The following is a 13476-nucleotide window of genomic DNA, read 5'->3' on the forward strand; positions in this document are numbered from 1 at the left end:
GGTTTGAGGTTCTTAGGAATGAGCTTGTAAGAGTCAAGGATGTGCTGAATCATCTACTGGAAGAAACCATTCTGTTGTATTATACATTGGATGTTATCAAGTTCTAGTTTAAGATTTGGGGTTGAAGCAAATGACATGAGCTCTATTCAACCAAGTTTTGTGGATGTTCATTTTTAGAGAAGGATGATGTGCCTCTCTCTCCTGATGTCTCTGAAATCATTAGTAGCTATGGGCTCAGTTATCATTGGTGGCTGTGGTAGAGATTAGTTTGTTCAGATTTCCAAATGTTAGTGAGAGCTAAAGAATCCCTGTTTACTCCCTTTGGGAATAAAAGGCATTAGAAGTTTATTTTATGATCCATATAATTTTGTGATCTCTTTTAACTTACAGAAAAAGTTATGTAAAGAACAGTGGTCGTGATGATGAGGTATCTTGCTGAAAATTTCTGAATTATTAAAATATTGTTATTATGATTATTATTGTATGGGAATCTCCATGGTGTATGAAGACTCATCGCAAGAGACCCAAGCTATCCACACAATCTGCCATACCTCTCCTTGAACATATTAACAGACAAAGCACTCACAGCTGACTCTGGTAATCTATTCCACTCATTCACAACTCTCCAACCAAAAAAATTTAGTCCTGAGACACCTACTAACCACACTTTTATTCAACTTCCAGGGATGACTTGTTGTTCTGGTCCCTCTAGCCAAATGCTGAAACATTTCCACTGCATACCTTTAAGTAACTTAAACGTTTCTATCATATCCCCTCTTTTTCTCCTATCAACCAACTTTTGCAATCCACACACCCTCAATCTATCCTCATAGGGAACATTCCACAGACCACTCACCATCATGGTTGCTCACCTCTGAATCTTCACCACTTCCTCATCCCCAAGAAACCCAGGAGACCAGACCTGAGTGTACAGTAATCCAGATGTATCAAGACCTTATAAAGTGAAATAACAACTTCTTATCTCTACTTGTTGTTGTGTTCTTCAATAGCCAAGTAATCTTATAAGCTGCTTTAGCAACTTTAGAAATATATCCTCTACAATTTAACTCTCTGCCTACCACCACTCTGAAATCTCTAGCTTTATCTGTTTCCTGGAGTACAGTTTCATCAATGTGGTACACAACTTATAATCTATTTATCCCAAAATGCATAACTTTACATTTCTCCAGATTAAACTAATACCCATTATCTTTTGCCCATACCAACAGTCTATTTAAATCATTCTGCAAGCTCTCCACATCACCTTGATTAACTATTACTTTGCCTTATTTTGCATCATCAGCAAACAACTGAATATATCCTTTCAGGTTATTTCCTATATCATTTATGTACAAATTAAACAGTGATCTGAGCACTGAACCTTGCAGCGCACCACTAGTCACTTGGTTTTTGTCTTGATTTTGCACCTCCATATACCACTTTTTGATATCCACCCAGCAGCCACCTTCTTATCCACATAACCAATGTCATATCCATCCCTGTTTGTTCTAATTTGCTTAACACAGTTCCATGTGGTATTCTCTCAAATGCATTTGTAAAATCCAGCAGAATCATTGTGTAGCCATTTCCTTCATCCAACTGTGGCTGGATGAAGAACAACATTTCTGTGGGTGGAGCTGTTTGGGTTTGGTTAGTTTGTTTTTTGGTTTTCTTTTGGAAAAAATCAGGTATGGGTATACGGCAATTACAATAATACTTGTACAAGTGGGAATGAAGTGATCTGATTGTAGGGTCGGTATTGATATTGCAATTCGGTTGACAAAGAAAGTGATAAAGAACATTGTAACACTGTAGCATGTCATGGATTATTTTCTTTTCTGTTATCTTTAGTTGATAATTTAGAGTGACTGGTGAAAACAACTTTTAATTAGAATGTTTAAATTGTTTCATAGCTTTATGTATATTTTGTATATATGGAAATTTTTTAAAGATTTTATTATAAGAAATATTTATGTTTTCAAAGAGTTGGCAACTCTTATTTTAGCTGTGAGTGTTCCATACCAGGATTACTCACAAGGAAAATTCCTCTGTAATTCTCATTCGGTTTTATTTCACTTTTCATAGATGGGTTCTGTGAGAGCTACTCCAATTATGTGGTGTAGAAAAGAATTTTCTACACCACATAATTGGAGTAGCTGATCATTATTGCCTCAATATGGCATGTTGTATTTGTTGCTTAGAAAAATCTCACCCCTTTTCAGTAATACCTATTTTGTCAATCTGGTACTTATACGATTCTTCTGCTAGTTCTGCTTTTTTTGTTTTGTTGTTGACACTTCTTATGTTGATGTTGAGTTCAGATTTGTGCCAGTTGTTGACTCTTTGCTGTTTATCCTATTCCCTGATAAAAACAACAGAGGCCTTGTTTAACCTAGTTGACACCCCCAGCCGACATGAAATTATGTTATATTGTACCCTCATGTTGTTTTGGTTTAAGCCAGTAAGAGTACAGTTTTTTCAGTTAAAGTCCAAATTGCCAGCCCATCCTTATGCATTCATTATCCAGTAAATACTTACAAATGTTCATCACACATCAGTATTTACTAAATCCCCAAGAAAGTGGGGATTGAACATAGGTCAGAAGCCCTGGTCAGTTCTCCACATTCCTTAAAGGGCTATGTGGAGGTATCCTTCCATTTTTCCAGCTTTGGCCTTTAATACAACCAATAATGTTCAAATATGGAAGTATAAAAAAAAAAAACTTAATTCAGCAGGCCTAATCAGAAGGTCACATTCCAGATGATTAGAGTAGAGCTCTCATAATGCCTATTTATTAGAAGGGAAATAAAAGTGATAATTATAATTTTCATACTGAGTGTTCCAAGATTTATGTAGGATACTTGAGAAGATGTTAAGAAAACTTGAGGAAGTGTAGTAGAGTACAGCTATTCTGTCATGGTATGGCGACTTAAATAGAATGAGTTTAGAGAAATAAGTGTTTCATACCATAATGGCAGGAAAAAGACCCCAAAAAGAAGCCCAAGATCTAAGTGGATCGAAGCGATTATAGCCTTTGCTGATAGGAAGTTAGTAATAACATAATGATTTTTTGATTTTCTATACCTGTTGAGGATATAGCAAGAATGTGAAAATGATGATTGTATGTAAATAGTTATAAAATACATTAATCGTAATGTTCATTTGGCCATATGAATATGCCTAAGTTCTTCTGTAGGAATTTTCATTAGTAAACTAGTTCTAGTTTCAAGACTGCTTAAAATTTCAAGAAAAATTGTCCTCTTTTGTATAATTCCATTCTCATTTTTATTAGCAAAAGAGTGAAATGATTATATATAATATACACTATATATATATATATATATATATTTTTTTTTTTTTTTTTATTCTACAAAAACAGTTCAGTTAGTTATAATATTGCTGTTGTTATTAGCAAAATGATAAATCACTGAATTGCTGCATTGGCATTGAATTCTTATGCTTTGCATTTACTATAGAGATTTGTAAAAGCATTACTTTTCTGAATTAAATTCCTCTTTGGCATATTCAAAAGAACATGCTTCATCGGGATATCTTTTCCAAGACAGGGAAAACCTTATGTACCAATTTTCAGTCAAAGCTGGAGTAATTGGTCTTAAAAGGCGATGTCTGATATTTTCTCCCTAAAATTGCGGATTTCGACCAAAAATTTCGGCCAAACAGATAAAACTACATTTGTCCTTACCTTTGAAATTAATTCTGAACAAATGCTAGTTTGTTAAGTTTTGAATTAGGCAGATGTACCTCCCTCCCCAATTACTCCAATTAGTAAGAAGTAAGAAGTCCAATTACTAAATTATAGACTTCATCTATTCAAATCCAACATAAAGGTTTAATTCTACTGTTTGATCACTAGAAACATATTCTAGTGTACATTCTAGCCTTTATTCACATTATTTTCTCTTTTGTTTAATCTGATTTGTTTGGGTCTTTATGGTTGCAAGTATTCAGTTCAGTTTCCTCTTGTCTCTGTCTTTTGACTGGACATTGCTGATATTTTAAACCATCCCTTTAAACTCAAACATGATGTAGCTGGGTGCACATAGAGCAGGAAATATGTACTACTCTGTTTGGGAGCATAATATATGTGTGACCTTTTAATAATTCTAATACAGTTATATCTTTTTCCTTTATAGTTTGCCAAGCAAAAAGTCCAGGAGTTTGAAGAATTCAGAGTACATATACCATCCAATAGTGATGAACCAGAAGCTAAAAAACAAAAACTGGAATATGAGGCAAGCATTAATTTTAATAGTGAAAGTTTGGTTAAACTTGAACCTTAAACTGATGTCTTACTGCTGCAGAATAAAGATAGAATGTCGAAATCTATTTATATTCTGTTTATTGCTTATTATTGGCAACATAGCAGTATATAGATCTACAAATGTAATTTTTAATAATAGTGGCTATCAACATAATTGGTGTTATCAAAACAAAGAAAACAAATAGGTGAGATTCTTCTAAATAACATCTACAAGATGTTATGTTCATGCAATAATGATACTGATAATAACGATCTCGTGAATGGCAATTATTCACAAGATCATGACACCTTTTGAGGATATATAGCAAGAATATGATGATGATCATTGTATGTAAATAGTTATAAATTACATTAATCGTAATGTTCATTTGGCCACATGAATATGCCTAAGCTCTTCTGTAGGAATTTTCATTAGTAAACTAATTCTAGTTTCAAGACTGCTTAAAATTTCAAGAAAAATTGCTCTCTTTTGTGTAATTCCATTCTCATTTTTATTAGCAAAAGAGTGAAAAGATTATATATAATATATATATATAGAATATTAATATATATAATAGATTATATATATATAGGTATAATATTGCTGTTGTTATTGGCTGTGTGTGTGTTGGACACATGTGTATATGCCCAACAATACTGTGGTATCTGGAACGCCTTCAGATGTCAGTAATACGTTAGCAATCTAATTTATAGCTATGTTTTGTTGTATGTCTCTTTTCATGTAATGCACCTGATGAAGTCTTCTAAAAAGGCGAAACTAGTTGTGTGCTTTATTTAAATAAAAAAATAGTATTTCAATTTTTATCTCGCGCCTTCAGTCATTTAATCTATTTCAAATATATTCATAAATAATTTTTAAAAATATCACACATTATAAATACTAAAGCTGTACACCCCTTGAGGGTAGATATCAGGAATTAGATGATGACAAGTAAAAAAATTCTAAAGAGTGAGATAAATAAGTTGTGGCTTCCTGACTATTATTGGTGTCTGTGCCAGAGGAAGATGGCACTGCCTTCTATTGAGATTTACAAAAAATAACAGATAAAATAAACACAAATGACTATTAATAGTGGAAAATTTCAATGCCAGAGTAGGGAAAACATTCCAGTTGGTACAGACATATGAATAAATGGCGGTTACATGCAATAGAAATGGATACAGACTTAGAGATTTTTTTTCACACACATAAATAACTGAAAAATTACTGATAGGTTTTTTTTTTTTTTTTTTTTTTTTTTTTTTTGTAATAGCATATAAATCGCTAAGATGGTCGCTGACCTTCGATAGAAGATAGCACAATAATAAGAAGAAGAAGTAATAGCATAAAGATTGCCATAAATTCACTTGGGATGAAAAAATTTAAAAGTATAAGAGAGTGTATAATAGTTAATAGGAAAACAGTTAACATGATATTAGATAGCAAGATATTCTGAGGTGCAGAAATAGTATCAGATCATCATCATCATCAAATTCCTGCTATGTACCCTCAAGGGGTGTACAGGATATGACAGTACTACATGAAAAAATTACATCATTACTAACTTCCTATCTACAATTTTCCTCCAAATCAGTCTGTTACTTGTCAAGACTCCAACATTATCAGATCTTATATTTCTATCGTCTAAGGCACTTTGTACCGTATCAATCCACCTATATCTTAGTCTTCCTCTGGGTCGTTTTCCTGCCAACCTGGCAGAGAACACTTGTTTTGCTAATCTTTCCTCTCCCATTCTATTTAAGTGACCATACCACCTGAGATTAGCTCTGCTAATGCATTCCTGGATGCTGACAATGTCAAGTTCTTTCCTAATATCCTCATTTTTAATATGATATTGCCATTGATGCCATCTGTTCACGCCTCTAATCTTTCTCAGGACTCTCATATCTGCGGTCTCTAGTCTTTGGTCAAGTGTTTTACTTCTGACCCAGCTCTCAGATCCATAAGTTAAAACTGGTTTGAACACTGTCTTGTATACAGCTAATTTAGTGTTCCGACTAATTTCTCTCTTATTCCATATGAATTTATTCAATTGACTTCCCACCATACCAGCTTTGCTGATTCTGTTGTCTATTTCTATATTTAATTTACCATCTTCAGTAAAAATCGTGCCTAAGTAACTGAAATGTTTTACTTGTTCCACAGGTTCTCCATTCACAACACAGTTGACATTTTCAATGATTCTGCCTATTTTCATTGTCTTTGTCTTTTTATTGCTAACCTTCATACCATATCTATTACAACAGCTATTCAATTTAGTCAGAGAATCTTGCAGACTTGTAGCGGATTTATTTAGAAGTATAACATCATCTGCATAAAGCAAAGAGCTGACATTAACATCTCCAATTTTGATATCAGGTTTAATACCACTTTCCTTCATAATGTGATCCATATAGATAATGAATAACAGAGGGGATAATGTACATCCTTGCCTCACACCAGATTTAACATTAAACCATCTTCCTGTACTTCCTTCCATTCTAACTGCTGACTTACAACTCAAATAAAGACTAAGTATTGCTTGATATAATGCCCCTTTGACACCATATAACTGCAGCGTATTGAATAGCTTCTCTCTTGGCACCTTGTCATATGCCTTTTCCAAATCGACAAAACTTAAATACAGAGCTTTGTTATACTCCCATGCTTTCTCGACTATTTGTCGTAAAGTGAAGATCTGATCCTGACAGCCTCTATTTGGCCTGAATCCAGCTTGTTCTTCACCAAGCTTTTCTTCCACAATTCTTCTCAACCGTTTCTCAAGTATACTGGCATAGATCTTGCCAGGAACACTCAGTAGGGAAATACCTCTGTAATTCTCACATTCAGTTTTATTTCCCTTTTTATATATGGGTACTATGAGAGCTCTACTCCAATCATCGGGAATTCGTCCCTCAGTCCAGGCTTTCTGAACCATGCAGTGCAGCCACTGTAAGACTTTTATACCACCATACTTCAGAATTTCTGGTCGAATATCATCTACTCCTGCTGCCTTTCCACATTTCAAGCCTTTGATGGCTTTTTCTACTTCAAGTATGGATATGTATTCCTGACTGCATGCCTGGTCAGTGTTTTTTTATCACTGTGCTGTCATCACTGCTTGTTTCATTTAGCAGTTTTTCAAAGTAATTACTCCATACTTCAAGGATATCTTTTTCTCCTGTTTTCATGTCACCTTTATCATCTCTAACTCCTTTTACAGCACTTTTTCTTCCATTCCTAAGCTTCTTCAACAACCTCCAGAATATTTTGCCACCTTCTTGATATTTATTTTCTATATTCTTGCCAAAGTCCTCCCATGACTTTTGTTTAGCTAGTTTTACAAACTGTTTAGCTTTCTTACATTTGTCTCTGTATTCTGTAAGAGTAAAAGCTGACTTATTTGCCAGGAACTTTTGATATGCTTTCTTCTTTTCCTTCACTGCCTCTTTAACTTCCTGTGTCCACCAGGGAGTTCTGATTTTTTTATCCTTGCACACAACCTCACCACATGCCTCTCTGGCAGAATCAATCAATGTTTTCTTCAGAGTTTGCCACTGAATCTCCAAGGTTTGATTCCTGTTCTCAAACTCTTTCATTTTTTCTTCAATAATCTTTGTGTATTTTAGTCTACAGTTCACATCTGAGAGCTGCTCAACTTTTATTCACTTTAAAACTTTCTTACATGTTATTCTTTTCGATATGAAATTCAATTTTATCCTGCTCAAGATTAAAAAATAGTGATCACTTCCAATTTCAAATCCTCTGTACACTCTGGTGTCCTGCCAGGGAGAAGACATCACTATCAACAATAACATAGTCAATGAGACTTTTCTTATTCCTTGCCTCTTCTCTCCATGTGAATTTGTGCACATTTTTATGTTGGAACATGGTGTTAGTAATAACCAGTCCATGTCCTGAGCAGAAATCCAACAGATATTTGCCATTATTATTAGCTTTGCTCTTTTCTCCAAATTTTCCCAAAATATTTTTGTATGTCTCACAATCATTTCCTACTCTGCTATTTAGATCCCCAACAAGGACCAACTTTTCATTTTTCATTGTGTCAGTTGCTTTTTCTAGAGCATCAAAAAATTCCTCCACTTCTACCTTAGTAGAACCTTCTGTGGGACCATAGGCACAAATAAGTCTCATTGTCCAGTTCCCCATTCTCATATTTGCCCACATTACTCTACTCGAGACTGACTGCCATTCAAGAAGATTAGCCTCGTATTTTGTGTTGAATACTATGGCTACTCCTTCTTTTCCTTGATTGTCATTGCCTGAATATAATATTTTGTATTTATAGCTTAGAAAGATCTCACCAGTTTTGGTCTTTTTTGTTTCAGTCACCCCTATTATGTCGATCTGGTACTTATCTAATTCCTCAGCTAGCTCCATTTCTTTGCCATTCAGGCTTCTTACGTTGATAGTATCGATCTTTAGCTCTGGTGATGTAGAGTTGTGGTTTGTTTTCAGATTTGTTCCAGTAGCTGACTTTTCGCTGTTCGCCCTGGTTCCCTGGCGAAAACAACGGGGGCCTTGTTTAACCGGGCGACGCCCCAGCCGGCATGAAATTTTGTCATGTTGTACCATCATTTTCAGATCATCATCAGTTTTGTCATGTTGTACCATCAGTATCAGATCATGATCTATTAAACTGAGAATACTCCACAATGGTTTAAAATTAACCAAATCAATATAAACAGAAATCCCCAGAAATCTTTAAGACTTCAACTCTTGGATAATAAAAATATTGATCACTCCTATTTGCAAATAAATGAAAAACTAAAACAATTTAAAGAAAATTATTATATAGTAATATAATGGAATAATTTAAAACCCTATTGATAAGAAACAACTGAAACAACAACAGAATGTCATGGAACAAAAAGTAAATGGAAAAGAAGAAGGAGAATAAAAAACTGGGATGCGAATACCAAAGCAAGCAACAAAGACAAGAAATAAGTATTAAAAAATGGATAAATACAAATCACTGGAAAAAGAAAATAAATATAAAATGCTAAAGAGCAGTGGAAAAAATAACTTCATAGCAAAACTGGGTAAAGATCTTTCAGTTAAGAGGCCAAATGTATAAAGACAGCCTCTGACAAAGTCTTAAGGAACAAACTGTGGATTGTACTCAAGCAGTTAAATATTCCAAATCAGCTACTTGCAGCAATAACTAACATATCAAAACAACCAAAAAGCTGTAAATAAGAAAATGAAAGAAATGAATGAAAAGAATCAATGAAAACGTTACAGAATGGAAATCAGTAACTGGAGGAGTCCATCAATGATGCCCAATGTCACCATAGTTATTTAATATCTATATAGATGAAATAGTAAAGAGATAGAAGAAAAATATAAAACTAGCATTTAAAATGGATCATTAAATTATACTTGAATATCCTTTAGTTTGCAGATGACCAAAGAATCATACCAAGATGTGAAGATGAACTCCAGAGATCAATGTACTCCTTAAACATAATTTGCTAAAAAAATTTGGAATGCAAATGCCAACAGACAAAACAAAAATCTTGGTATTTAAAGGACCATTTGCAGCCAGAAATAAAATCATGATTCAGAATAAAATTTTAGAACAAATTAACTGCTTGAAATACCTTGGATATGCTCAATCACATACAAAAGAAGCTTGCATTGATATAAAAATTTCAAATTTTCTAAAGATAACAGGAATGATCAATAATATTTTCAAACCAAAACATTCAAAAGCATACATACAAGAATAAGAATATATTTTTTTGGCAAGACCTTCTCTACTTTTTCAAAAAATTATGGACCATAAAAATTCCAGAAGAAAAAAGAATAGAAACTGGAGAAATCAAATTCCTGTGAAGGACAGGAATGCTGGGGCCACTGCTCCTGACAGTGGAAGCAGCATTTTCAGTACTGACACAAGGTTGAAGCCAAATGATGATGGAAAAGCTTGTGATCAGAGATTTGCAGATGGCAATATGATTATGTTGTGTACATCTGTAATACCGTGGAGCAGAAAACAAATGAAGAAACTACTGCTCTACCTTATCTCCAGAACAACGACCATGGTGAGCAAACTCTTACAATTGGCCCCGAGTTCCCGGCGTCCCTTAAATGGGACAGGGATGCAAAGAATCTCCAGGCTCAAAATGGTGTCCACTTTTCAGATCGCAACTTGGAATGTCAGAACTCTATATGAAGCTGGCAAACTAAGAAATATCACAAGAGAAATGAAGAGACTGGGCATCCGGATTTTTGAAATTTGCGAGACAAGATGGCCAAGATCTGGACAGTGTTAACAAGATAATATGACAATGTATTACTCTGGTAATGATGAGAACAAACATCGACATGGTGTAGCTGTAATAGTAGATAAAGAAATCAATAATAAATTGGATCCCATTTTCTGAAAGAATAATGCTGTTACAACTTAAGGGAAACCCTTAATATAAATATCATCCATGCTTATGCACCCAAAGCTGACAAAAGTGAAGAAGATGTTGAAGAGTTTTATGAACACTTAAAAGAGATTAAAAACCTAACAAAGAGACGTGATATAAACATAGTGATGAGTGACTTCAATGTAAAAGTGGACAGAGGGAATGATGAGAAATTGTTGGAGAACATGGCTTAGGCACCAGAAATGAATGAGGAGATCGCCTTGTCCAGCTGTTAGGAAGAAGATCTAACAATAGCAAACACCTGGTTTAAACTTCCACTCAGGAGACTGTACATGGAAATCGCCTCAAGATAACCGACATAACATTGTCAGAAATCAAATTAATTACATGCTGATAAATAAAAGATTCTACAGTGTATAAAGAGTGCAAAGACTTACCCTGCAGCAGAAATCCCATAGTTGCAGAAATACATCTGAGATTAAAATTAGCTAAAAAATCACAAAAGAAGAAAAAGAAAATTGATGTAGAAAAACTAAAAGACCCGAAGATAAATAAAAGTGCCAGGACACAGCTTAACCTGCAATTACAACAGATTAACATAGAAGAAAATAGGAGTGGAATCTCTTTGGAATAGCTTAAAGAATGCTATTGTAACAAGTATTGTAGAAGTAGGTTATGTGAATAATGTAAAACAACAGGAATGGATGACAAATGAGATTCTTTCTCTTATTGATACAAGAAGAATGGACAAAAACAAAGACCTAGCCAAATATACAGAAACACATATCATCAAGAAAAAAATAAAAGAAGCCAAGGAAAATTGGATGAAAACTTTATGTACTGAGATTGAACTGCTTCAGAAGAAACATGATCATGAAAATCAACGAAATTTCCGGAAAACTCAGAAAAAAGCAAACAGTGTTTCTAAGAGACAAAAGTGGAAAAATAGTTCTAGAAGAAGATAATAAAGCACAGATTTGGATAAAATATGTAACAGAGCTCTTCAATGATACTAGACAGAAGCCTATAAATATAAAAGATAACATTCAAGGACCAGCAATTCTGAAATGTGAAATAGGGAATGCTATAAGATCAGGTAAAACAGGAAAAGCATGGACCAGGTAATGTGCAAACAGAATTTTTAAAATTAATAGAACAGATGACATCAAACTTCTTGAAAAACTATTTAATAAAATATATGAAAGTGGTGAATTTCCATCAGATTGGCTCAAATCTACATTTATCACTATCCCAAAGAAACCCAAAGCGAATTCCTGTGGCGACTTCTGACTTATTAGTCTAATGAGCCAAACATTAAAAATATTTTTGAAAGTAATTCAGAATCGTATTTATAGAAAAAGTGAAGAAACTCTGAGTGAAACGCAATTCAGCTTTCTGAAGGTTTTGGTACTAGAGAAGCCCTTTTCTGTGCCCAAATATTGATACAAAAATGCATAGAAAAACAGAAATCTGTCTTTATGTGTTTCATAGATTTTGAAAAAGCATTCAACAAAGTCAGACACACTAACTTAATAGAAGTCCTTCAACAAATAGGGCTAGACAAACACAAGGCATAAGACTAATAAGAAATCTGTATTCAAATCAGTCAGCTACCATTCAATTAGACAACATTACCACCAGTGATATTAACATCAAAAGAGGAGTGAGACAAGGATGTGTGCTCTCACCACTCTTGTTCAACATATACTCGGAGGTAATCTTTAAAAAGGCATTGGAAGAATGTCCAGAGGGAATCACAATAAATGGAAAGATTGTTAACAACCTACGATATGCAGATGACACCGTGAAAATTACAGATAACATCATGGATCGCCAAAAACTCATTGACAGAGTATACATAGAAAGCCAAAGAATGGGAATAAATATAAACATCAACAAGACGAAATACGTGGTCATCAGCAAATATCCACCCTCATCCTCAATGGGAAAAATATCGATCAAGTGTCAAGATATAAATATCTTGGTTTGGCTTAATGAAAGGTGGGATCCTGAAATAGATATAAAGACAAGGATTGAAGTTGCATGGCAGTCCTTCATGAAAATGAGAACATTATTCTGCAATAAAGACCTAAACATGGAAGTCAGATGCTGAAATGCTACGTGTGGTCTATTCTGCTCTATGGAGTTGAAACATGGACATTGAATGTGACAACCATCAAGAAAATTGAAGCCTTTGAGATGTGGCTATACAGAAGAATGCTAAAGATATCATGGACAAAAAAAATTACCAATGAAGATGTCTTAAAATCCATTGGCAAAGCTAAAGATCTTGTACAAATAATCAAGAAACGAAAAACATATCTTGGCCACATCATGAGAAACAGCAAATACCAACTTCTACAAACTATTTTGGTAGAAAGAATTAATGGCAAAGGAGGTAGAGGAAGAAAAAGAATATCATGGTTTGACAACATGAAGAGCAGCGTACAACTGCTCAGATTAACGCAAGAATGTAGTTTGTTGGCCAAGATGGTTGCTAACATTCGATAGAAGATAGCACCATAAGAAGCAGAAGAAGATGAAGGACAGCAGGCTATACTCTCTGGGACAAAAAATAGATGCAGAGAAATATGTAAAGAACTAAAAATAGACTCAGCAGTGAACAAAATACACAAATACCAAAAGATGTGGACAGAACATATTGAAAGAATGGACAGTTCTAGACCACCCAGAAAAGATACTCCAATACCACCCAGTTGGAAGTCATAAAAATCAGGGTCAACAAATGAAAAGATGGAGTGAGACCAGAACAGGCCATTAGCCCTAAATCACCGAAAGGATGATGATGATGA

General features: G+C 34.3%; 1 protein-coding gene across 1 annotated transcript in view; it reads left to right on the top strand.

Annotated features, from left to right (window-relative positions):
- The window catches only part of spel1 (DNA mismatch repair protein spel1), a 239999-nt gene that overhangs the window by 222986 nt on the left and 3537 nt on the right, over positions 1-13476 (top strand). Inside the window, exon 26 of the mRNA XM_090404470.1 lies at positions 4155-4253. Within this exon, the coding sequence (XP_090260596.1) occupies positions 4155-4253 (99 nt within the window). The remainder of the gene's footprint in view (positions 1-4154; positions 4254-13476) is intronic.

Source organism: Typopeltis vanoorti, chromosome 14 (assembly GCF_054136105.1).
Source record: "Typopeltis vanoorti isolate ZY-2024b chromosome 14, IOZ_Tvanoo_1.0, whole genome shotgun sequence".
Classification (NCBI taxonomy): domain Eukaryota; kingdom Metazoa; phylum Arthropoda; class Arachnida; order Uropygi; family Thelyphonidae; genus Typopeltis; species Typopeltis vanoorti.